Consider the following 26,674-nt stretch of genomic DNA (forward strand, 5'->3'; position numbering starts at 1 on the left):
TTTTCCAGAGGTGAAATCAAGACAAATAAAAGGGAGAGAAAGAATTTCCTATCATCCAGTAAAGCCTGCCCAGTGGAGTCTATGAACAGCATCTCAAGACCATTTGCTTAACCAAAGTTCAGTGGAAAAACATCTAACATTTCCATGACCTTCTTTTCTAAACTTCCTAAGTGGCTCAGAGAGAGGCTGCCCGGGGAAACTCCAAATGGAACCTAAAAATATTATCTCCTGGCTTTATAAACATCAGGAACGCTAATGAAGTGAGGAGCAGCAGACCTAACGAATGGAACATTTCATTCAGGTTGGGAGGCCCGAGTAGAGTCTGAACTCATCTCTGAAGGCAGTCAGGAAGGCCCAGGAGGGGCGAGATGAGGGCCAGGGAGGTGAAAATCAACACAGGGTGAAGAAGGAAAGAATAACAGTGAACTAGGATACATAAAGCAGAGCAAGAGTGACCACTATTCTAAACATCAGTAAAACAACCCCCTTTCAAATGAAACTCCCCATCCTCATTCTGCTGACCAAGTTTGGACAAACGAGTGCTCCCTCAAGGCAAACACTCTGTATCTTCACTTTCACGTAATTTGCAAAGAGGCCAGAGGGGGAACCAGGTTGCCTAGGTCTCTCCTTACTCTAGTGTGCAGTAGGAATATTCTTATAATTCTCACTCTCCTGATGCTCACCTGGCTGCCCAGCATGCGTATGTCTGTCTTAGCTTCCCACCCAGCTTATGTTGATACTCCTTGAGGACAAATGCGCCACCCTACTTTGTATGCCCAATACCTCATGCAGAATAAAGGCTCCACAACAAAGTGTTGATTGATGACAGACAGAATAAAAGTGTTCTACTGTAACCAAGACCCTAAACCGTCAAAAACCTTGAATTACCGCTGGTCCAACTGAGGACCAAAACACCAACCACCCTACCAGTAGCTCTGACGAGTTTGGACAACCAGGATACAGATATTTATCACATCCTCTGCTCTATGGCAAGTACTGGGCTAAGCACTGGGACTATGGAAATAAATGGTAAATTCCCTTGGCTTAGAGGGAGAGAAACTGAAGACAAAGAGCCTTCTGGAACAATCTTTGGATTTTGTTCTGAAGAGTTTAGGGTGTTTTTTTTTGTTTCTTTGTTTTGTTTTAATTTAGTAACTTCTTAACTGATTTTAAAATCATCCTGACAGATGAATCTCATAACCCTGTCTTGTTTATCCAACAAACCTCAACTGAGTGCCTGTGACAATCCAGCTACTCTGCCAAGTACTAGGAACAGGACCAGGACAAAGGCCTACCCTCAAGGTACATATAGACGAGCAGCAAAGACAAAAATCAGTAATTGCAACACAGTGAGATAATCTACAATTCAGGTACTCACCAGTATTGGGGGAATGCAACTGGGACCTAAACTAAGAGATTGATGATAATGGTAATAATAATAATAGTCCTTATAAATTCAAGAGATATTTAGAAGATAAGATTGACAGGACTTGTGTCCAACTCAGTATGAGGATATGGTGATCATCTGCTACTTTTGTATCTCTAGAGTTTTCCCCTCTTCTGCTACCAGAGCCCTCCCACTTCCCTTCTAGGAAAGACAAGAAGACACGAGCTAAAGAGAGAGAAGGAGGAGAAAGAAGAGGAAGAAAGGAAGAAAGAGACCCAGGAAGAGGAGGGCAAGAGACTTGACAAGATTATTGCTATCCTAGGGTTCCCCAGGCCGGCTCTTCTGGAACTTCTCAGTTCTGAGTCAAGAAATTCCCTCTTCAATTTAAGTTAATTGAGCAATATTTCTGCCACAAGCCTCAAACAACATAAGGGTTAAGGCAGAAAGGAGGGAATCAATACTAACTACTAGTTTCCTAGGCTGGTGATTGGTAGATCGTTTGACTTTCGCCAAGACAGGATGGAGGGTCTAGGTCACGTTACGGAGCAGGAGAGAAAGGGATGAGCTCAGGTGTAACTTTGAGACAACTGTGTGATATCCAGGTGAACTATTCACAGGAAAATATTCATGGAGTAGACTTTTTAACATTAACCATTAACTGATGAAATTGAAGTGCCCTTTCCCCCTAAAGTATTCTTTAATTTACAAATTTTCTTTAAAGGGATGGATTATTTTTATAATTATTATTACCAAAAAAAAAAAATAAGTCTGGCATATCTGCACATGGCAAAGTACTAGCTCCCAGCCAGAAAGAGGGAAATGATTATGTGTTTGAAAGCAACCCAAACCGGGGCACCTGGGTGGCTCAGTCAGGTATGCGTCTGCCTTCAGCTCAGGTCATGATCCCAGGGTCCTGGGATGGAGCCCCACATCGGGCTCCCTGCTCAGCGGGGAGTCTGCTTCTCCCTGTGTCTCTGCCACCCTGCTCATGCTCTCTCTCTCACTCTCTCTCTACCTCAAATAAATAAATAAAATCTTTTAAAAATTTTTTTAAAAAAATAAAGTAACCCAAACCACACAGATTCTCTCTCGCTTTTCCAGCAGGTCTTCCACTTCGGTTGGGCGGAGGGGAGAATGATTAATTTCCACCTGCCGACCTGCCACAGATATCGGGAAATAGGGGTAGTGAAAAGAATAAGTGAACAATAACAATGGGAAAAATGCAGAAGGACATTTCAAACCCTCAGTCCTTTGCCCCCAAATCTTATTGGTTGAGCTCTCATGCCTAGCTGAGTCCCCTTTTTGCTTCACTCACTGAAGCAGAACTAAAAGATTATTCTCGAAATCAATAGCTTTCTTTTCATATCTGACCTGCTCGTTCCCACTTGATAGATTCCTAAAACATTCCCTTGAAGTTCCCTTAAAAGGTTTTTAAATTTTTGTCTCTATGTGATAGGAGCAGAAGGATAATAAAAAATGACTTAAGCTACTTCTGAAATATCCTGAAAGATATTTGAGGGGATAGGCAATTCACAAACTCCTTTAATAATGGATTTCAGAGTTAAATTTCACCATAGCTAATCTAAACCTCTCTTTTCCCATTTTTTCCCATTTTTCCCCCTTAGTCTTCAATGGATCTAAAGACCAGCTGGTAACTCCCTGATGATACATTATGAAGAGTTAAATCTGCATAGTTTTCCATCGTAATTGATTTTATACCTCGTTCCAACTCACTGCTTACCTGAAGCTTGATTTCTATGAAAGGCCATGAATAATTTGAAGAGGAAAAGTAAGTCAAGCAAGGGAAGAGGAAAGGACATTTGGTGTAGCACTGGATGTCACAGCACCAGTAAGGTTGAATATTGTCCTAACTGTAGAGACCATCCTAAGTGTTAGAGGAAAGCTGTTTTCCTTATAGACTTCATTGTAATTTCAAGTTTTTTTGTTTTTTTAAATATTTTATTCATTTATTTGACAGAGAGAGAGCGCAAGAGAGGGGACACAAGCAGGGGGAGTGGGAGAGGGAGAAGCAGGCTTCCCACTGAGCGGGGAGCCTGATGTGGGGCTTGATCCCAGGACTCTGGGACCATGACCAGAGCCAAAGGCAGATGCTTAACGACTGAGCCACCCAGGCGCCCCTGTAATTTCAAGTTTTTAAGTGCTCTCTGATATAAAAACAGGTAGAGAGCAAAACAAATGTTCCTTTAATTCCATTAAAACTTGTGAGATCAGGAAGAAATGCTGAAAGGGCAGATGGAAAAGTGATTAATTGTTTAGAAAGAAAGAAAAAGAAAGAAAGAAGAAAGAAAGAAAGAAAAAGAAAGAAAGAAAGAAAAAGAAAGAAAGAAAAAAGAAGGAAAGAGATAGAAAGGAAGGAAGGAAGGAAGGAAGGAAGGAAGGAAGGAAGGAAGGAAGGAAAAGGAAAGGAAGGAAGAATATGGAATTTCCCTCCTCTGCAGCCCAGTCAGTAACGCTGGGAGAGGCAGGCCGCCCCCAGGGGAATTGCGGATAAATGCACTGAGGTTTAGAAGCCTCATCCCGGAGCCCCTCACCCCTGCCTGTTCCCAATCCTGCTCAGAGACATTTCAATTCCATTCTCTTCCAAGGCTCCCCCTCTCCCATCTCCAGAGCAGCAAGCCCGAATCACATCATTGAGTTTAAAATAAAGAAATGCTTTTCCTAAAGAATTCGCACACAAATAATCTCATTACCCCAGTGCTTAGGTTTATACAGCAGACGTCTTCTGCCAGGAGGAAAAAAAAAAAAAAAAAAAGCACTCTACGCTCACTCACATGGAACAGCTGCGGGGAGAAAAATGGTATTTAATTCATTGTGAAATATTCAACAATGGCTACACTGCACTTTTAAAAGCCTTTTGATAGTAAAACCCACAGAGAACAGCCCATCCTGTGTGCTGAAAAGCAGCTTCCCCACAATTAGTCCCTCTATTCAGAGGTCTGAGAAGTCTGTGTAAACTTCAGCACGTGCTATGTACACTGTGGATAGCTTCAAGGGTATAACCTTTCACAAACTTCTTAGGGTTTAGTCTTGCTCAGTGACTCTGTCTGCTCCCACAGCTAGCTGGTGGAGAAGGAGAAAGGGGGCAAAGGGGGTGTGATGCTTAGGGGACACACCCTAAGGGAATGCCCAGCAAAGGAAAACCCACTCTCCCAATGGGCCCTGCAGATGACCGAGCTCCTTCATGCCCGATGTCAGACCCAAAGGAAGAGAGAAGATCCAAAAAGATAGGCTACACAGGCTTATTTTCTCTATTCAGCTCTAAGATTTTCATGGGTCTCTGGTTTGTGGGACAATGAGGAAAGCTTATATTCTCTTACGCTCTAGGATGGACGCTAGCCACTAGGGATGAGGCAACAATGAAGACCTAAAAAAACATTTTAGGGGCAGGCCAAGTTTGCATCAAGGTCAGAGCATGGGCTTTGCAGTAGGATCCCAGTTTTACTGACCCTCTCCCTCTCAGAATTATAGTTAGACTTCTTTGGGAGGTCAAGTTACCTCTCTGAGCCTCATTCATCTCATCTGTAAAATGGGTCATAATATCATCCTCAGAGGAATGTTTTAAGAGTAAAATCACCACACATGTGTGATTCTTAGTATGTAGAAAGTATTTAATGAATGACAATTACTCCTCCTCTCTAGTTGTTCTAGAAAGAAGGCAGGCCTTCTCTCCGGACTTGCTATAATAAGATTATTTAAAATTGAACAAGAATGGGATATGAACTATTTTTACTCTATATTCTTAATTTTTTTTATTAATCAGGAGAGAATCAACAGAAATAGAGATAGGCACAGATATCTAACTGGAAATTCTGAGGGATCTGAACTATGTTGGGGGAAAAAAAAAACCTACCAAGAGTCAAGCAAACTTTGCATCATGATAGGTTAGTGTTGTTGTTCAGGAATTTTAAACTCAGATTTTCAAAGCACAAAGTACTGATGAAATGCCTGAATATCTCAGGTATGGTTGAAGCAACCACTTTTCTGTTATTTCCAGGCTTCCCTTAACTCTCCAGGAGCAGGACCACAGACGTTTCAGCCACTTTCCTTATAAAACCCGACATTCAACTTATCAACGTCATGTAAGCCCTAAGCCCTGTTTAATGAAGAATGTCCATCTGTCCTGACCAAAGAAGAAGGAAATGCTAAGCTGTCACTGGGCACTTCAAAGGAGCTGACCTAGGGTGGGGTCATCTCTCTCCCTAGATTTGAAACTTCTGAAAATGGTCTCCACTTGACTAAGCCAGTCTGTGACAGCAGATAGAACAGTTAGTGGTTCCACAAGAAGCCAAAGATCAGAAATGGGGGTCGAGATCCTGCAGGGCGCCCAGAGTTGGAGGCAGTTGGGTGGGGGTACGAAGCATCTGGAGGCGTATGTGGGCGCCATGGTTGTTTTTGTACACATTGTTGGTGGGGGGATGTGAGCTCTGGACTCTTGCCCCCTTCAGAGGCAGTGTTTCTACCACTCACTCTCCCCCCTCACACACACACACACACACACACACACACACACACACACACACACACAGGGGGCGGCTGGGAAAGTCTATCACTAGAGGCACGTCTGTGAGAAACAGATCACAGTGTGACTCTCCCCTGTCGCTCTGGAGGAGCCTGAAGTGCTCCCCTCTCCCCCGCCCACCTCACAGTAGAGAGGCCACAGGTCCATAACCTCCACGGACATTTGCAGAGTTCATTCTGTGGAGCACGAAATAAAAGGGAATATTGAAAGGAAAAAAAAAAAAAAAAAGGAGAAATATGGCTGGTCTTCAGTCAAGGCTTCAATGCCCAGTGTCTCTGGCACAATGGGATAGAATCCGCTTCCAGATTTAAATACACTCTCTTGGGACTGACCAGAGCAGTGAGGAGGGATTGATAAGGGGGAAGCTCCTACCACGGAATTCAATCCAGTTCCACAAAATAGGCTTTGCATACTCTCTATGTACACCATGCTTTTAAATGCTGCAGGGGATACTAAAGTCCCTTTTGTCCTGGCCAGTAGTTCTTCACTTTTTCTTGGGGGTCCCAGACCACTCGGAGAATCCGAGGAAAGCTACAGACCCTTCGGAAACTCCTTGCACACCACTGCGGAAGGATCGCACATTTCGGACGCTCAGCCGGGTCAAGCACCCCTGCTCTTATGAGGATCTGCTGTTCTGAGACTTGGCAGAAAGTTGTCAGGGTTGATTTAAAAAAAAAAAAAAAAATGTAGGAAGCAGGTAAGAAATCAAGAGAACAGCAAAGGCGACTAGAACCCTGCTTCTGTAGGTATTTACATGCCCGGTACCCCCGTTTCCCAAGCAGCCAGGCAGCAAATCTGAGCAGACACCGGGAAAGACACAAAAAACTTCAGGAGTTCGTAGCTCTGTTGTCTTGTTTTGTAAATGTCCCCTGCAAGGATGAGCAGAGGTTCCAAAGGCTTATTTTCTTCAGCAAGAATGTCCAAAAGAATCAAACATTTTTTTCGGAGGTGGTAAGTGAATGGAACTGGGGTGTTCAGAAATGGCGTGGGGAAGGCATGCCCCTATTTTTGAAAAATAGTGATCTGGAAGAGGGGATGGTCCCGTGACTAGTCAGTCAGATGGGGGCAGGGTCTGAACTGAGAGCTGCTGGACCACTCACCCTGGCAGCCAAAGGTTGCCCTATACATCAGTGGAAAGGTAATTTCTCTCACAGTGCAATTAGGTCTCATGTTTGACCTATGACCTCTGGCCCATGCCATATTTATGCTCTCCAGACAGGCAGCAACAGGGCCAGTGAGTGAAGGTGGACGCTGAAGCAAGGTATTTAATAGGGAAGGGAAGGGAAGGGAAGGGAAGGGAAGGGAAGGGAAGGGAAGGGAAGGGAAGGAAAGGAAGGAAGGATTGAAGGCAGGCAGGCAGGCAGGCAGGCTCAAGAAAGGAAGGAGGGAGGGAAAGAGAAAGGAAGGAGGCAGGGAGGGAGAGAGGAACCTGATCAATTTACAGCAATCTATGAAATCATAAATTGAGAGCCGTGCTTTGGTGTTTGCCATTTCCACATTCAATGCGGTGTTTTGTTCCCCACCATAATTCTGTGAGGTAGGCACTATTATATTACAAATGAGAAAACTGGGGCTCAGAAGGACTCAGGGATTTGGCCCGTGGTTGCAGAGCTGGTAGGTGGCAGGGCTATAACCTTGACCTGAATCCTTCCCACTAAACCCTCGCGCTCCTTTCCAAACAGTGACAATCCACACGTGTGCTCTGGGTCGAGCGTTGGGCTCCCTTCCCTATCTCTCCATCTCCCTGACCTACCTAGAACTCCCTCCGACCTCTTGCAAAACTTCCATCTCAGTGCAGAATCTCTTGTGTTCCAAGCATCTCTTTCCAAAGCCCGGCTTGGGGCAGATGTGCTACCACAGACTGAATGGAAGGCATTCAGGCCCAGGGAGTCCACTCCTCTCTCCTCTCCTCCCTGCCTGGATCTGGATTTAAAAACTCTGGTCCTCGTCCTCGGACGCCCCACCTACCTCCCGGGTCGCTCGGCCGCGCCAGCGTCTCTGGCAGCGCCAGGGTTAACCCGCCAGCCCTGCGGAGCAATGATTTCTGTTTTATTTCAGCAGGGGAAGTGTGTGCCTGCCTGATTAGCCTGATGGTTTCCTCTTTTCCCATAACCTCCAGACCCCCATGGCCCAAGTGTTTACTCTCTGAAATAAAAAATCTGCTGGTGTTTTTCTTTTTGTGTGCTCGTGTATTTTGGGAGGATTGCAGAGGAGGGAGGCGGGGTAGGGGTTAGGGACGCAGAGGCTGGGGGAGGGAGCGAGACGCCTCCCCCTGCGGGCGGCCCTCCCCCACCGAGCCTCCTCCAGCTGCGGGCTCCGGGCTCAGACCCCTGGCCGCAGTGCAAGAAAGAAACTTATTAATGAGGGAACTGGGTCTCCGGCTTCAGCAGCTATAAACACAGCGAACATCTGGAGAGAGAGAGTCGGAGTCTCTCCGCGGCCAGACACTGAGAAAAACAGGCTGTCTCTGCGCATCCAGCCCCCACCCCTGCGCGGTCCCACGCAGCAGCCCTCTCCTCCCGGCCGGACTCCAGCTCCCACCCCATTCACCCAGCCGGAGCTTTCCATTCACAGAGTGGAGCAGGGCCGGCCGCGCCAAGCGGGGGCCGACGCCAGGCGCGGCATCCACCGTCCCCAGCCCCCGCTAGAGGAGTTCCAGAAGAGGGGTCAAACTGCTTGAATCAAATAAGAACTCGCTGCCCCAGGGACCTTTTCCCAACTCGGACCAAATATTTGTGGTTTGAAAAAGTTCAGAGAACTTTTTTCTCCCCAACCCCCTGGGATTTTCAGTGCAAGGCCGTTACATCCTAGGATTTTTGAGAAGCGACGCGTCGGAGGACAGCCAACAGGTTTGCATTCTAACTGGAACTCCACTGAAGGTTTCTTCCCCGAGGGGACCTTCCTTCCCAAGCACCTACAGAGATGATTCACATCTGCAAAGACCTTTGCAATCCTTACTGCCCTGGGCTGCTAGGCACAAGTCTAGAGAGACACAAGACTCTGGTCCCTAATGGGGCAGAGCGTCTCTTCTTGGTCCTCACCAGGCTCCCTTCACTGGTAAAAGGAGACACGTGAAGGATAAGGTTGGCAGGTGTCAGAAAATAAGCCGTGGGCAAGATGAGTGGGCAAGATTCACTGGATAAGGGTGGGACATCTACTTTCTTTGGCTCACTTAAATTCACACTCAAATCGTGCTGAAAGGAAAAAGAAGGAAGGTAGCATTTATTGATCACCTGCTATAGGCCATGACCTTTTAAGTATATACCCCATTTAATGGGCACAAGACCTCTTTGCAATCAGCGCAAGTATCCCACCTGTTAAAGGTGAGGGAACAAGATTCCAGGCATGTTCTTGCTCTTTTCCATCACACCACTGCTCAAACCTTGGCTTGGACTCATAAACATTTATACCACTAAGTTCTTGTAATGTGCATATGACCCAGCACAGACTCAAAAGCTGCCAAGGGGTCAGGAGATGGGAGTAGAAAGAAGAAGGCGATGTAACATTGGTAAATGGGAGCAAATCCAGTCCATAGCGGGAGTAAGATCCTTCACTTATGGAGAACAGAGTCAGGCAGTCATAGAAATCTCCTCAGAAGAAGAATAAAATAATATAGCAAGGGAGTAGGGTAGCTTTTTTGCATATAGATTCTCTTCCTAATGCACTACAGGGCTCTTGCCTCCTGGCAACCTCTGGTCCTCTCAGAGGTGCGATGTGGGTGGGGGGAGGGGATTCTTGTATCCAGCTTCCCTCAGCCCTGTCCCCTGGTTGTGACTTGTCAGGGCAGCTAGGCCCAACCATAGCCCTCAGTGAAAGGTCATGAGACAGGGTCATAGCTTCCTCCTTCCCCAAGGCCACAACTATCAAGTCAGCATCTGAGAAGGTCACAATTTTCCCCGTGAGGAATGACCCACATTACAGCATCCCAGAAACACATACACACACACAGGATCAGAACTGTTTTTGAAGAACAAAGAGACTGAAACAGGTCCTCCAGAGAAGGAACACACAGCGTGAAGGAGGAAAGAACAGATATGTGCAGCAGATAGAGTTGAAAATGCTGTTCTTTAAAACCACGGGGCCATCTGAGATGGTCAGTGGAAAGGCCAAACCTGCTATGCGAATAAACACTTCGGAGCAAGGTGACTCTCCATTCAACAAGTCGGCCTGCCATTCTCTCGACGTTCTCAACGCTTAAAAGCCAAACTGGAGGCATCTGCTTCTCCCGCTGAAACTTCCCACCTGGTTGTCAACTGGGCCAGGTTTGATCTCTCCCAGCTGCCTGGCAGTCTGAAAAAGCCCCAGGAGAGACCAGAAACTCGGGCTCCCAGTACATCTCCCACTTGAACTTCCAAAGTTTATTTGAGAAAGACTTTCTTTCGTTCTACCATTTTACTAGTAAATTTATTTTAGAAATATTAAATAGGGAGATCCAAAGTCACACACTCACACTGCCAAACATTATCTTATGAGTAAGTGTAACATTTCACGTGGGAGTCATTTCTTCTACCATGTAAGTGTACCCACCCCCACCCCCGGCCCCGTAACACGCTTGAACAAAGGCGCTTAGAGACAAGGAACGAGTCTTCCCCTTCTCCAGACATCTGCTCTGTTTCCAGTATGCGGCACTGACCACCAAAAGTGTTCAACCAATCAGCGGGTCACTTTATGACTCAATGATACACAGACATTTCTGGACGCTTCGAGGCGATGAATGATGATGGCGAACATTCATATGGTGCTTGCTAAGTGACAGCGCTGCTTCAAGCTTCACATATATTAACTTAGTGGTTTTCAAAGTGTGGTCTCTGGACCAGCAGCAGCAGTAACACCTAAGACCTTGTGAAAAATGCAAATTCTTGAGTCTTACCCTAGACTCACTGAGTCAGAAACCCTGGGGATAGAACCCAACACCCTGTGTTTTAAGAAGCCCTCCAGGTGATTCTGACACACTTTGAGAACCACTGGTAGAGGGGAGGAAACGAGAGTACGAGATACAGTAAGTTGCCTAAGGTCACCCGGTTAGGAAGAGTTGATGTGCAAACCCAAGCAATCTGGTTCCAGAATCTGGATTCTTTACCAATATTCTGTACATACTTCCTCTCTCATGAAGAAGGAGAAGTGGAAGGTAGGCTGTAAACGTGGGTAGATGAGGTTTTTACTATATGTTCAGTGACCAAAAACCTACCAAACTGTGTTATACAAGAAGAAATATAGTATTGTCTTGCCTCTGAGGACCACGGTACGGAGACCACAGGTTCATTCCCGTAGGGGTAAGTTGGGGATATTGTCTCATGCGGCTACAGACTGCTTGCCAGCCCTAAGCAACTATTTCACAAAAGGGAACCTTAGTTACAGCATCATATCCATAAGTTTGGCTGATTCAAGACAAATCCACGCAGGAAAAGGAAAATAACTTGAGAGTATATCACTCTGGAAGGGTGCTCAGCAAGCCTCATATTTTCTGATACACACTGTTGTCATTCATAATATTAGAATTAAATATGGGCAGCTGTCAACTGGTGGGATGGACTGTGGTCTTGTGGCCTGGGTGCTCAGTTCGGTCTCTGATGTCGGTTTTCTAGTTCCCAGTGGAAAACAGGCATTGCATGACTCCAGCTCACTGGCTCGATCCAAAAATGGTTTGCCATCTACTGTGTCCCTTCTCAACAGGACTGTGGTTAGGGACTCGTCATAATAGTTAATGGCAGTGAAATGTTAATGATTTCTTAGAGACAAGGAGTAAGAGACTGACCTAAAAAGGGATTCTTGCTATGATGATTGAGAGAAAGGGCTGATGTTGGGGACAGAAGAGTGGACACAGGAACAGAGAGGAGGCAGGGTCAGTGGGCTCCACTCCAGTCAGACTATAAACAGTAACAGACATTTCAGCCCTGTCTTGTGTAAGGGGCTCCATTGACTCACAAGGCTCCCTGACAGAGGGATGACGAGGAGCCGACACAGAAAGGGCCATTCATTCATGCAGAACACCAGCTCCCCGTCCCCATTGGCTCTTGCTAATGGCTCCAGGCTCAGAGGGATGAGGGGGAGGAGGCGGACGGGGAGGAGGAGAAGAAATAAAAGAAAATGATGACTACGAGATTGTCATGAAGAAATGTACAGCTGCGCGGGCAATTGCATGCAAATGTGGCTTCCCTTTTTAGCCGTATAGTTAATGTCCTCAGATTCATCTGGTTTTTTCTCTTTCATATCATCTTCCCCTCCCCTTTTTGCCTTGTCTTTTTCCGGGCTCCCCTTCTCTTGCCTTCCCATTCAGCTTTCATTTTCTCTTCCCACCCTGCTCCACCTGTCCACCCAAACCTGAATTTTCTGTCCATTCCCACGCTTCTCTGTCTTCCTGGGCACCCTTCTTACCATCTGTTCTGTCCAACCCGTTCTTGACTGTCTTGGTTACTGAGCATTCTCTCCTGCTCACCTGGTAGGCTCTCCCCCAGTCATGTTTCTTCTCAGCTCTATTCCCTGTCTCCCCACCCCCTCCCTCACCGCCCCCTCCTCTTCCTCAGCCTCTGCCCCTTCATGAATAGGAGGCACATTATTAGGAAGGGGCCTGATGTTCCTCGATGGCCCCTCCTGCCGGGTATTCCAGTCACTGACAGATGTGGAGTCCTTGGAAAAGAAGTTCATTCATTCCTTCTGAGAGCACAAAACGTGAGATGAGAGCGGGGGTGGGGAGTGGCCATGAGACAGAGGACGGGAAGGAAACTGAAGTTATAAATAGGATAAAAGAAGATGAAAAAAATGTAGCGTATTTTTTTCTCTCTTTCTTCTTACTCAACACATCTCCAAGGAAATGTGCTGCAGCTGGAGACATCATTGGTTGGTCCATGTCTTCATCTCCCTTCTCTATAACCCCAAATCTCCTTCCAAAGGACACCCATCACTGAGCAGAGCTGGACCACAGCCCAGAAATAATCACTGCAACTATTTCGTCTGGACAGCTCAAAAGGCAAAGGAGGGGCTGGAAAAGCTCAGGGTTCTTGCCAGATATTTCCATCAGAGGGAGCCTAGGGCAGAGGGAACTAGAGACCTCACATTTGCCACCAAGGCACCGCTCCCCATGGAGGCTTTCTAGTATTTCTGAGCTGTGGTTGACGACAACCAGGTCATTTTAGGACTGGTTATTATACGCACCCATCTTCCCATCCTACTCAGAAGCCACTAGTCTGTGTGACCCTGGTTTCCTTCTTGCAACAATGAAGTCGACTGTGGGAAGAAGACTATATTATCCTACTATGAATCCTCACATTTTAAAGCAGCTTCATCCCCAGAGGTTCTTCATGTGCATCACAGACACGGTGTCCTTGGCCCTGAAATAAAAATTCTTTTGCCTTTGAGAACCTTGACAAGGAGGAGAATGAAAAATCATCTTCACTTGGGAATGTATGTACTTCTCAGCTGGAAAAAAAAAAAGAAGGACCATGTCTTTTAGCTATGAAGAAGGGACATTCTGATCTTGAGGCTATGGACCAGCATGGAATAACCTCAGCTCTTAACAAGATGTAACTTACAACAAACAGAAGCACCATCCAGAGCAGAAAGTGTTAAGGCAAGGTAACTTTAACCTGGGTTGCACTGGAAGATACAAGACTTAAGCCTAGTGGCACTGATAGGATTCAAGAACTATATAAATGTAGGTACAACCATCCTGACCTTTTGCTTATACAAATAAGATCTATTTATTTAGGGGCTCCTGGGTGGTTCAATCGGTTGGGTGTCTGCCTTCAGCTCAGGTCATGATCCCAGGGTCCTGGGGTTGAGTCCTGCATCAGGCTTCTTGCTCAGTGGGGAGCCTGCTTCTGCCCCTCCCCACCTTCGATCATACTCTCTCGCTCTGTCAAATAAATAAATAAAATCTTTTTAAAAAAAGATCTATTTATTTAGAACAGTTTGTAAAGGATGACTTTTCTCATCTCTTAAAATCTTAAGTCCTTAAGTCTAACCTGCGAACAGGTGCGAAGTCCTCCCTGTCTCTTTTTCAAATGGATAGATAGCTGAGACATTTGTATTTATGCTTGGAAGAACCAAGCAGAAAGTGACAGCATAATATGCCAAGTCTGAAATCCAAGCGCGATGCCAAAGAATATCGCAAATATCAAGGCTATTGAGTCAAGTCAATACAGGGATTGATTTCATTCTGCCCTAGAGAAGAACCAGATCACTGGAAAGCGACTCCCATGCCTTCCCACCAACCCCTTTATGCCTCTATATTTCTGGTCAAAGCTAAAGCATGGGCAACAAAACAAACATTTATTTTCTGTCTCTGTTATTATAAAAGTAGTCTACCATATCGTTATGTGCAGTAAAGAAACACTGAACAAAAAAGTTGTATTTAAGTGAGCTCCCAGTGGCTTTCTCCCTATGTCATGCCTTAGAATTACATATTTTCAACATGTGAGAGTTATGACATTTCTTAGGCTAAGACTTCATCCTGGGAGAAAATACAGATTTGAACTGGTTTTTTGGTTTTCTTTTTTTTTGGTATTTGGATATATAATCTGGCCTTATGATAAATTGAACTTAATACCCAAATCCATCACTTCAGAATCCCAAATCAAGTTTTACATTTGCATTAAAAGTAAAGTAACAAAAACACTAGCAGGTCAACATGGACTCATGGAATTTGTGAGATACATAGTGACCTTTGCAAAACAGAATGGGGATAAGGACTCTCAACCTATCAGGTCTTTGGGAGAGGGGACCCATGGGAGAGCTCTCTAGAGGAATGCGATTCCTGTTCACCAGGGGGCAGCACGGTGACCAGCAAGTCAGGGAGAGAAGGGAATGCTGGGAGGAGAGGAAGGAGGTCTGTGAGGGAGAGCTGGGGAGAGAGAGGGGGTGGAGGAAAAAGGAGCCAGATGCAGGTGGGTACCGGCCAAGACGCTGAGGACAATGGGGAGAAAAAGATGAATAAAGAAATTCCGTTTTGTAAGAAGGCTAACTGTTTATCCAGCTCATACTCTCCGACTGCAGAACTTCTAGGCCCTTTGTCAACAACCAGGCCGAAACGGGTGAGTCTCAGGAAATGCATGGTGCACAGAACTATTTACAGAATGAAGACCTGAAGCAACCTCTCTTGGGCTCATTCCTAGAGTTTCATCTTCCTGTCGCAGGAGAATAAAGTAAGTGGGACTTTCCATTAGAGAACAATAGCATCTTGTCCCCACATAAGCTGTGACAGATGTTGTTGCTGCAGAGAATGCAGCCCACATCACCCTTCCACTGTCCTCCAACTCTATCTGTAGTCCGAGCCTTTGTTCATGTTCCTACCTGAGCCACAGTGTTCCAGACCAGTAGGAACTTCCTGAGTGGCTGCCTCATCCCAGAAGGGGTAGTAGGCTCTTTGCGGGTGATAATTGGACTGGAAACCACAGGCCATTCGAGGATCTTCGTAGGAGTTGATAGGTCCCTGCCTCTATAACAAGGGAAAAAAATAAGGAAATATATTAACAGGAAAATCTCTATACTCTAGCCCGAATGCAATAATAACTTCCTATCATACAACCACATGTGAGTAGGAATCATCCATAGATGATAACAGAGTAGAACCAACTACTGATCACATACCCCTCCCCCCAAAAAAAGACAGGGAAGGAGAAGAGTCTCTTACTTAGATTTTCATCCATTTCTTCAAGCATTTGACAACTACCTTTTCTAATTTTCAAATAAGGACCCATGATTAGCAGCAAGGCAGAATCTCGGCCATCTTTATACAATCCTGGCTTTTGAAATTTTTTGTGTTCTTACTCTGTAAAAACACCATAAACGGATATTCTTACAAAACATTCTACTCTCATAGAACCAGTAGGTGACAAATGCCAAAGGAAAACCAAAAAATGGGCTAATGTAATAATAATCACTCGTTTTTCAGTTAATCCATTGTGCATGGGTTTTAATGATATTGATAGCTAGACAGAAATTTTCAGTTTCTCACAACATTTGGGAACTTGTGCCACTCTTTCATCCATTTTATGAAAATCATAAAATATACCATCTACCCAGTACTCTTTAAGGAAGGCAGATGTGTTTCCTCAAGCAGATGTGGGAGGCATATTTTGCAGTGTTTGAGACCCTATTCTTTGAAGCTAGGTATATACATGGATTCAAATCCTGGCTCTACCACTTACTAATGGAAGACCTGGGCCTGTTCCTTTATCTAAACCTGCTTACTCAATTATAAGGTGAGAATAATACCTACCTCATAAGGTAGGAAGGAATAAGTAAAATATGTGTAAGAAAATTATATTTAAAGCGAAATAAAATATGAAATGCATGTGTAAATTGTCTATGTGATGCCTAATAGAAGGTAGATATTATTTTAATATAACAGACCCTTAACATTCCTGGGATTGAGCAAGAGGGTTAAAAAGTAAGACACAAGGGGCGACTGGGTGGCTCAGTCATTAAGCATCTGCCTTCAGCTCAGGTCATGATCCCAGGGTCCTGGGATCAAGCCCCGCATCAGACTCCCAGCTCAGCGGGGAGCCTGCTTCTCTCTCTCCTCCCTGCTCGTGCTCTCTCTCACTATCTCTGTCTGTCTCTCTCTCAAATCAATAAATAAAATCTTTTTTTTAAAAAGTAAGAAACAAAAGAAGCAGCAGATTCACAGGAAGATTTCCTGAGGCGTCTAATCTACACTGGCCCATCCTTTACTTCTTTTTTTTCCTTTTATCTTCTCTTATGGTCCCTCTCCTCCATAAAAAAACCTTAATTAAGATAATCAAACTCTGCTATAATTTGATGTGGTTAAATCTACTGATGTTAAGGGGCTAATTAATAAATATAGCTACTCAGATGGTATTCTCATCTCTGAAGGGTAGCTTGCTAACCCCCAGTAAGAGCCTCTCATTGGAGAACCTCCTATGCCCTCTCTCCCCATGAGCAGCAGGACAAGAACTCAGCGCTGTTCTGTTATATTCAACATTCCCTATCTACTCTCTCTTCCCCATTTTGCGATTGTCCATTAACTTAAGCTCAGTAAAAATAACAGAAGAGAGTATATTGGCACAAAGAAAAATGATAATCGAAGCCAAAATATAGAAGGACATTTGTGCACATAAAATAGGATGACCTCACTGATATGAGGAATTCTTAATCTCAGGAAACAAACTGAGGGTTGCTGGAGTTGGGGGGCGGTGGGAGGGATGGGGTGGCTGGGTGATAGACCATTGGGGAGGGTATGTGCTATGGTGAGCGCTGTGAATTGTGCAAGACTGTTGAATCACAGATCTGTACCTCTGAAACAAATAATGCAGTATATGTTAAGAAAAAAAAAAGATAGCAGGAGGGGAAGAATGAAGGGGAGGAAATCGGAGGGGGAGACGAACCATGAGAGACGATGGACTCTGAAAAACAAACTGAGGGTTCTAGAGGGGAGGGGGGTGGGGGGATGGGTTAGCCTGGTGATGGGTATTAAAGAGGGCATGTTCTGCATGGAGCACTGGGTGTTATGCACAAACAATGAATCATGGAACACTACATCAAAAACTAATGATGTAATGTATGGGGATTAACATAACAATAAAAAAAATAGGATGACATTTTCCATAATATTCATAAAATCATTCAAAATAGGGCTGGATGAAGTTTACTTTGGGGCTGTTCAACTTCTAACTGGGCTAAAGGTGCCGAGAACATAATAATGCCCTTGGAACTGACTGGAGTCTCCTTGAGTTGTTGAGTAGCAAAAGCTAATATACTTGGCTCCTGCTACTGGACCCCGGTGAGAACCACTAGAATGTAAATGGAGCAATGGTGTTCTGCTAACTATTTGTGTTTGGGACCAAAAGATTTAGGGAAATCATTGGCAAGAATACTCTACTGAGCTTCAGACAGAAAACGTTTCCTGAATTCTGGCTAAAACTATTTTGGGGACATTGTATTTTCATATTGTAAGCTCCCGAGGCAACAACTTTTGAATTCCCAAGGATAAGTAGGTCTTCAACAACACTTCGCAACTGAATCAATTTGAAACACATTTCCTAGGCTACCTGTGTGCTCTCAATATCTATCCCCAACTTTTGATATTTCTCTAGAGTCTTCCTCAAAATCCAATGTCAAGGATCAGAGTTGTAGGAATTGGATCTCGAGTGAGGAAATTTTTATTCTAAATTATATAGAGGAGAATTCTAAGTTGCCTACCCCTGTTCTTTTGGGACAGTATATGCCTTAGAAGATGGCGGTAGATAGTACAAGTAGAATCGTAGATAGGTAGTAGGTAGTTTGTTATAGACCCTGCAAGGGTATTAAAAACCTGAGGGGAAATTTTTGTTTTTGCATTTTATATCATTTACTTATTTTTTTATATTTGTTACTCAAGTATAGTTTACATACAATGTTATGTTAGTTTCAGGTGTAGACCATAGTGATTTGACAAATCTATATATTACACTATGCTCCCCATGATAAGTATAGCCACCGTTTGTCACCATACAATGATATTACAATATTATTGATTATATTCCCTATGCTGGAATTTTATAACTGGAATTTTGTACTCTTAATTCCCTTCACCTAATTCATCCATTCCCCAAGCCCTCTCTCTTCTTGCAAACACCAGTTTGTTTTCTGTATTTATGGGTCTGTTTTTGTTTGTTCATTTGGGTTTTTTTTCTTTTTAAATTCCAAATGTAAGTGAAATCATACAGTATTTGTCTTCAACTGACTTATTTCACTTAGCTTAATACCCTCTAGGTCTATCTGTGTTGTCACAAAAGGCAAGATTTCATTCTTTTTTATGGCTAAGCAATACTCCAGTGTGTGTGTGTGTGTGTGTGTGTGTGTGTGTGTGTGTGTGTGTCCCATCTTCTTTGTCCATTCATCTACCCATGGACACTTAGGTTGCTTCCATATCTTGACTATTGTAAATAATGCTGCAATAAACATAGGGGTGCATGTATCTTTGCAGTTAGTGTTTTTGTTTTCTTTAAGTAAATACCTAGTTGTGGAATTATTGAATCATATGGTAATTCTATTTTTATTTTGAGGAACCTCTATACTATTTTCTATAGTGCCTGCATAGTTTGCATTCTCATCGACAGTACACAAGAGTTCCTTTTTCTTCATCCTCACCAACACTTGTTGTATCTTGTTTTGTTGATTTTAGCCCTCTGACAGGTGTAAGGTGATATCTCATTGTGATTTTGATTTGCATTTCCCTGATGATTAGTGACATTGAGCATCTTTTCATGTGTCTGTTAGCTATCTGTAGTCTTCTTTGGAAAAATGTCTGTTCATGTCTTCTGCCCAGAAGATTTTGGATTATTTGCTTTTTTGGTGTTGAGTTGTATAAATTCTATTTTGGATATTAAACCTTTATCGAATGTACCATTTGCAAATATCTTTTCCCATTCGGTGGGTTGTCTTTTTGTTTTATTGATGGTTTCCTCCACTGTGCAAAAGCTTTTTATTTTAGTGTAGACCCAACAGTTTATTTTTACTTTTGTTTCCCTTGCCTGAGGAGACATATCTAGAAAAATATTACTAAAGATGATGTCAAAGAAATTACTGCCTATGTTTTCTTTTAGGAGTTTTATGGTTTTATGTCTCACATTTAGGTCTTTAATCCATTTTGAGTTTATTTTTGTGCATGGTGTAAGAAAGTGGGCCAGTTTCATTCTTTTGCATGTAGCTGTCCAGTTTTCCCAACACCATTTGTTGAAGAGAATGTCTTTTCCCCCATTGGATATTCTTGCCTCCTTCATTATAGGTTAATTGACCATACAAGTGTGGATTTATTTCTGGGCTCTCTATCTTGTTCCATTGATCTATATGTCTGTTTTTCTGCCAGTACTGTTGTTTTGATTACTATAGCTTTGTAGTATATCTTGAAATCTGGGACTATGATGCCTCCAGCTTTGTTCTTTCTCAGGATTACTTTGGCTATTCAATGTTTTTTTTTTTGTTTCATACAAATGTCAGGATTATTTGTTCTAGTTATATGAAAAATGTTATTGGTATTTTGATAGGGATTACATTGAATCTGTAGATTGCTTTAGGTAATATGGATATTTTAACAATATTAATTCTTCCAATCCATGAGCATTGTATGACTTTCCATTTGTTTTTGTCATCTTCAGTTTCTTCCATCTTCTTCTTACAGTTTTCAGAGTATAGGTGTTTCACCTCCTTGGTTAAATCTATTCCTAAATATTTTATTCTTTTTGATGCAAGATGGGATGGAGAACTTTTTTTGGGTTTACAAGCTTAAGCTTTCTCTGCTAAGGAAAGGCCACTGATGGTAAAGTGTAGTGTGCAAAGAAGTGTTGAAGGAAAATTATCTGGATGTCCTGTGCAGGGGAGAGATGGAAGGCAGAAGGAGTACTTTGTGGGTTAGGGATAAAGCAATGAGGTTCCAGACACAGGCAATGACAACAATGTAGCAGTGTGAAGAGTCAACTCCCAGCCTCTGATTAAGAACCATGTTCAGCATCAGACTGAATTTATGTGGCTGGCTTCTTTTTTTTTGTTTGTTTGGTTTTTTTTTAGGACTCACTCCTACCCCAAACCAGGCTTTTTGTTGTCAGGGATAGTTCATATATTATTTTATAAATGGAAATCTATTTTTAAGACATATTTTCTCTTTAGCTGTCCTCAGTGGAGCCAGAGGACCCTACTTTTAAGAATGAGAAGGAGGTAGTGCACCAAGCCTACCATGAACCACAAACATCTTTGCTAGCAGATACTCCTGGAAGCACCATGACTTGTTATCTAGACACCTGCCTGTTTATTAGACGTTTCACAAACTGACTTAATACTTATTTCATAGAGTATGAAAATGACATTTTTACTCAAAAGAACCACATAGCTAGTTCCAATTCATTTTGAAACTCTTAGTTGAGGAGAAAGAAACAGGTTATTAACAGGTCAGAAATCTGGGCTGCACAACCCCCGCCTCATTGCTTTAAAAAAGCGCCACCCAAAATAAGTTTGAGTCTCTTTGTTGACACTGTCCTTTCCTGGCTGCAACTGGAGGTGAACTCATGAGATGCAAGCAACATTTTCAGTCCCTGTCACAGTTTTAAGAAACCATCCGTCCTCACTCATTCATGCCACAGGTGATTTTTGAAAGGAACTAACGTACATCGTGCACCTGCTCTATGCCAGTTGGTGTGCTAAGCATTGTGCAGAAATGGTCACATTTAATCCTTACCACACTCATGCAAGATTAGTATTTCTACCCCCATTTTGCAGAACAAACTGAGGCTTTAAGAGGACAAGTAGTGGTGCCTGGTGGCTCAGTTAGTTAAGCATCTAACACTTGATTTAGGCTTAGGTCATGATCCCAGGGTCCTGGAATCAAGCCCCAAGTCAGGCTCTGCACTCAGCACGGAGTCTGCTTGTCCCTCTCCCTCTGATTCGCCCCTCTCCCTCTCTCTCTCAAATAAGTAAATAAATAAATAAATAAATAAATAAATAAATAAATAAATAAAATCTTTTTAAAAAAGAGGACAAGTAAATTTCCAAAGGCCACACAGCTAATAAAATAATAAAGATAGAATTCAAACCCACGTCTATTGGGTTTCAGACTCTCTTTTCTTCTACCTGTCCTACATAAAGCTTATGTGGCCCTCATTTAGATTGCTCAAGAAGGGTGACAGCTGTCCTAGGATAGGTACTAGGCAAGTTATGGCAATGTGCATTTATGGAGCAAATTTATATCATGCACCCAGTCTATGCCAAGCATCATGTTAGATGCTAAGAACACAATATGAACAAGAAATGAACTTCACCCTTAGGAACATTCAGACAAGTAAACAGGAAATTACAGGGAGGAGATGTGACAGGGTTAAGTACCAATGTGTAGGGGGAGGGGCATGGCGGCAGGTAATACTTCCTGGAGGAAGCAAATTAAGGTAACTAAAAGGCTGGGTAAGATTTAGCCTAGAACATGTGGTGAAGGACCTAGAGAGCAAAAAAAGATGATCACACACCTTAAGGTGAAAAGGAACATATAATACTACCAAAGAAGAACAAGAAAGATTCAGATAGGTGATCTAGAGAGATAAAGACCGTGTTGTTTGGCGTTGAGAAGTATGAGGGAAAGGTGTGCTCTTGGACAATGTGGATGCTTGCCATGGGGGGTAATGAGTAAGAAGTAAAGCTGGAGGGACAGGATAAGGTCACAACATTGAGGGCTGTAAATACCAGACAGGAATTTGGCTCCAGGAGAAAAGCTTTGGAAGTTGCATCAGAGGTAGTGACATGGTGAATCAATATGTTCTAGAAGATTCGTTTGATGGTGCCAAGTAGAATGGGCTGAGCAAGAGAAGGAGGTGAGGAAGCTGACATAGGCACTAGAGTGCCTCACAGAGCCATATTGGAGACTGAGGCAAAGAGGAAAAAAAAAATCAGTACTACTAATCCTAACTTTATTTAAAATTTTTGTTTTTTAATATTTTTTGCATTAATTCTGACTTTTGAAAATATTGCATTAAGGTATCATTTAGCTTGATTCCTGAGTGCTGGGGCACCCCTTATGTTTTGCACCCACGTGAGGACTCCACTGGCATCCTGCTAGTTCTGGAGCTGAGCAGGAGTCCAAGTACGAGGAGAGCATTAGATCAGGGTCATGAGTGTAGAGGTGAAGAGGAAACAAGAAATGTGTGTATGTGTCAAAGGAAGAACCTACATGATTTTCTAACTGATAGGAGATGAAGGAAAGCGGGGGGATTCCCAGATAATGCTCAGATTGCTTGCTTCTGTCATAACGACAAAGGTGAGTATAATACAAAAGGAGAGAGGAAGAGAATTTCACCCTTAGTTGTGTTTAGGTGGAGTGATGGCAGAACAACCTGGTGGGGCTGGGGGTCCCGAAGGTGGATGCAGGGTAGGAGAGGACAAGAAAGGGTGCAGTTAGATCTGGAAACATGGAGAACCCAATGAGAGTACAAAGTCAAGAAAAATGGTAGTTCAAACAAAACCGAAAACAATTAAAAATGGGTCTGTAAAGTTGCCTACAGTTACGAGAGATGAAAGGGGAAAAAACAGCCAAGAGGGGCTGGTTGAAGACAGAGGAAGAAAAACAAGACAGGGTACAGAGTCGTGGAAACCAAAGGCAGAGCTTCTGAACCAAGGGTGGTTGACCAGTGGCCACCAAGGGAAGGATGGACCCACAGGGATTGGGTCGGGGCATCTCGGGAAGACGCACCTTGTGCCCTGCTCTGTCCCACACATGGTGGCAAGCTGCCTAGGGAAGGGCACTCCTCGCCCTGTCCTCCTGGGGGCTGTCAGAGGACACAGCCCAAGTCCACATGCTTCACCTTTATGACACTGGAAACAAATAAAACAGAGCCCCGGAAATCTGGAAGCTACTAGAATGATGGGCACACCCTATCCCTGCTCTGCTCTGAAGGTGAGCCAGCTCGAATGACCAGCACCACAGTGGACCACATCCATTCGCCCTCCAGTCAAGGTCTCACCTACTTTATTACCTCTCCCTAGCTCCACCTCTCAAAGCTTCAGAGTCCCCCCCACCCCCACAACCCCCTGCTGCTCTCTCTTCAGGAGCATCTTCTCGCCCTTCCCCTCCCAACCCTGCCAAACCTCACAACCATTGCTTTTGCTCATTGTCTGCCTTCTCCCTGCCCCCCGACATTCAGAAAAGAAGGAATAGGGGAATATTTTCCCAACACTACCTCACAAACCTATGGGGGGTCCGCATGTCTATAAGACTATGTGTGATCTGTTCTTCGAGTTCCTATCTGCCTTTAGCCAAGCAACCGTAAATGTCCCCGTGTTTACCTACTAATTCCCTCCTTTCTATTCTGTGTGTGGACTCAGCACACAAACTCTGTGGGAGCAAATCTGTCTTTTCTTTGGTCAACTTCAGAATCCAGGGCCACGAGTATATGAGACACAAGAGCTATTTTTAGATGTTGCTGTTTAAAAAAAAAAAAACCAAACTGACGACAACAAAACAAAGATTTTACACCCAGGGGCGAAGCTGAGCGAGCATTGGAAGTGTGCCTCTGTGGGGATAGCCATTTTTCTGGGAATGTCATAGATGTCCACACACTCTAGTGGGAAGACAGAAGACGGGGAATCAGGGAGCCTGGATTCAAGTCCTGCTCTGCCCCCAAGGAGCCGCGTCACCTCCAGCTTGTCACTTAACCTCCTAGCTTTTGGTTCCTGAGGAGGCTGGCCTTGGTGATCTCCACGCTCCTTTCCAAGTCCACCGTCTTCTTCTTCTGATCCATCCACATTCTTTCTCCCGACCTGTGACCCATAGCCTTCACGGGTGGGGGAGCCTCTAGAGCCCAAAGTTGTCATAGTCATAGTTTGGATTCATGACATTCAAGGTACCCTTTAAATTTATGAAGGCCTTCATATTGTTGCTCTACTTCTTTCCTAAAACCATGCTCAAACACGGCTTGGATCCCACATCCCCCATTTTTCAGCAGAGAAGAGTGAGGCTTTGAAAGTACCTGTCTACAGAAGAACTCTCGGGGCTCCTGCCTAGTCGATGCTCAGGAAAAGTCTGTGCAACCAACAGACGGTCTCTCAGCTTTAACCCTTTCACCCCATTGCGCGCAGTGGGCCTTCCACATGGGGCCGAACTCCATAGACTTTAGTCTGGGCTTCCTCATCCTCAGAGGATGCTAGGTCGCGGAGAAGCTCTGCGGGCAATGCTAAGGGCAAGTTTTGGGCCAACCACGTCTGGCCTTCAGAAGGACACAGAGGCCCATCTGCTTCGGGAGGGCACGTGTGTCCTGCTCCCTGGAGAGGCAGAGGGGAAGGAGGCAAGCAGAAATACTCCTGAGCTGAGATTCAGCCTTCCTCAGCACTCCCGTCGAAGAGGAGGGAGGGGCGGGTGGTGCCGCCACAAGAGAGGCAGGAACAGACAAAATAGGAAACTCTCAAAGGGCAGTTTAATTTTAGACTCAAGGCCAGGAAATTCTTCTTAAAACAATAAGAGTGATGGGCTTGGGCCTTGGTGAAAGGGCAGGCCTGACCTCCTGCAGGTTTCTAAGGGAGGAACGCGGAGCCCGGGTGCAGTGTCGCAGAGACGGGCACCTCGAACTCCTCCTGGAACGGGGACCACGGCTGAGGCTGCTCGTGGCAGCCGGAGACCACAGCGCCCTCCACCCACAGCCAACCCTTGGTGATACCAGCTGACGCTCCTGGGTCTCTGACCCTTGCCACCAGCCTGAGCGCCTGGCCTTGACACTTTCCTGCTGAGAGATCTGCAGGGAGACACATGTTCTTTGTCGGCTTCTATCCCGTCCCTTAGCATGAAGCCTGCAGCCTCCCAGGGTCTCCAGAGGCGACAGCTTCGGGCACCCCATAGAGCAGAGATAGAGGTGCCAGATGACTCAGGGCCTTGGTCCGGGCCCAGGGGTCATGGGTGGATAAACTCTCCCAGGCTACAAGACCCGACAGTAGTTCCAATTTGCTGAGTGCTCTACAAAATGCAGTTTGGGTTTTTCCCTAAATCCGGGAAGACCCCTTCATCATAAATAAGACAGCTAGATGTGTGAATGAAAGTCTATTATAAGTTCTTTTACATTACCACATATGTAAAAAATGATGAAGATAAATTCGGTAGTAAAGAGTGTCCTTAGCTGGGAGTCAGGAGATCTGGGTCACACACCACTTCCCGCCGGCTCTGTAAACTCAGGCAACTTATTTAATCTCTGAGGACCTTAAGTTCCTGATACCAGGAGATGGCCTGTAGGTTGTGTCCTGGCTCCGAAATTCTCTAGCTGGTGCTCACTGAACCCAGTATTTTAGAAAAGCCCCCCTTTTTAAGATGCTGGAAAAATATACGTGATCACCCTTTCCTTCAATGTTTCTGACCAGCACTAAGAGTTATGGCTGTAAATAATTTCCCTAAGCATTATGCTCCAGCAATTTCTCCAGGGGTAAAGCCATCGCCATCCCAAGCAACAAGGAGAAAAAGAACAACAACAAAAAAACCACATTTTCCAGTGTTCACTTATATTCCACATTTCTTTTGTGTGTTTCTACTTCTCTAATCCCAAATGCTTTATCCATTGTTCTCCAGGATCCGCACAGAAAAGGAAAGGGCGTACCGTGCTAGGCTTTACAGCGACAAGCGCGAGCCCTTCCCCAGAGGACCAGGGACAGCGCAGACTCCCCGGTGACCACTGCAAGGCTGCAATCCTGAGACATGCGGGCTGGAGGTGAAGAGTGTGCGAACAGCCCTGGGTAAGCAGGGAATTGCTTCCCAAGGAGGCCCAATTAAACTGCAATTACTCAAGATAAGAGAACCAGGTCTGTTTACACAATGGGGTTGTAAACCACCAGCCCATGACAAGGGAACTTTGATCTGGTGGCTAGGGAGCTGTTTCTGGTGCAGGGTAGTGATGAAGCAAGGATGTTGCTCAATAAGAATGTCTCCATCTTCACCCCAGTAGCCCCCATCTTGCCCTGGCAACACCCTCGGAGGGACAAGAAGTGGAATCATTTCCACTCCTCCCTCCATGTTTCCATCCACCGCAATCAAAGAGTCTGGAGAAGAGCAGAGAAGAGACAGTGAACATAAGGGAGAGAGAATTAGCTAAGGTCATAGCTGTGGGAGGCACTCGACAAGAATTTCCTCACTGAACCATCATGATGGTCTTGCATGCAAAATTATACTCTGCCTCTTACACAGATGAGGACACTGAAGCTCAGAGAGGTTAAGTAATTTGTCCAAGGTCACATGGTTAAGGAGTAAGAGACCAGAATTTAACCCACATCTCTCTGACTCCAAAATGCTTTCCATT

General features: G+C 44.5%; 1 protein-coding gene across 3 annotated transcripts in view; it reads right to left on the bottom strand.

The window, feature by feature from the left end:
- Positions 1-26,674, bottom strand: part of ETS1 (ETS proto-oncogene 1, transcription factor) — a 128,173-nt gene that overhangs the window by 83,321 nt on the left and 18,178 nt on the right. For all 3 annotated transcript variants that reach the window (XM_032426166.1, XM_032426167.1, XM_032426168.1), the window contains one exon: positions 15,216-15,360. In XM_032426166.1, the coding sequence (XP_032282057.1) occupies positions 15,216-15,360 (145 nt within the window). The remainder of the gene's footprint in view (positions 1-15,215; positions 15,361-26,674) is intronic.

Source organism: Phoca vitulina, unplaced genomic scaffold (assembly GCF_004348235.1).
Source record: "Phoca vitulina isolate PV1807 unplaced genomic scaffold, GSC_HSeal_1.0 scaffold34, whole genome shotgun sequence".
Taxonomy (NCBI): Eukaryota; Metazoa; Chordata; class Mammalia; order Carnivora; family Phocidae; genus Phoca; species Phoca vitulina.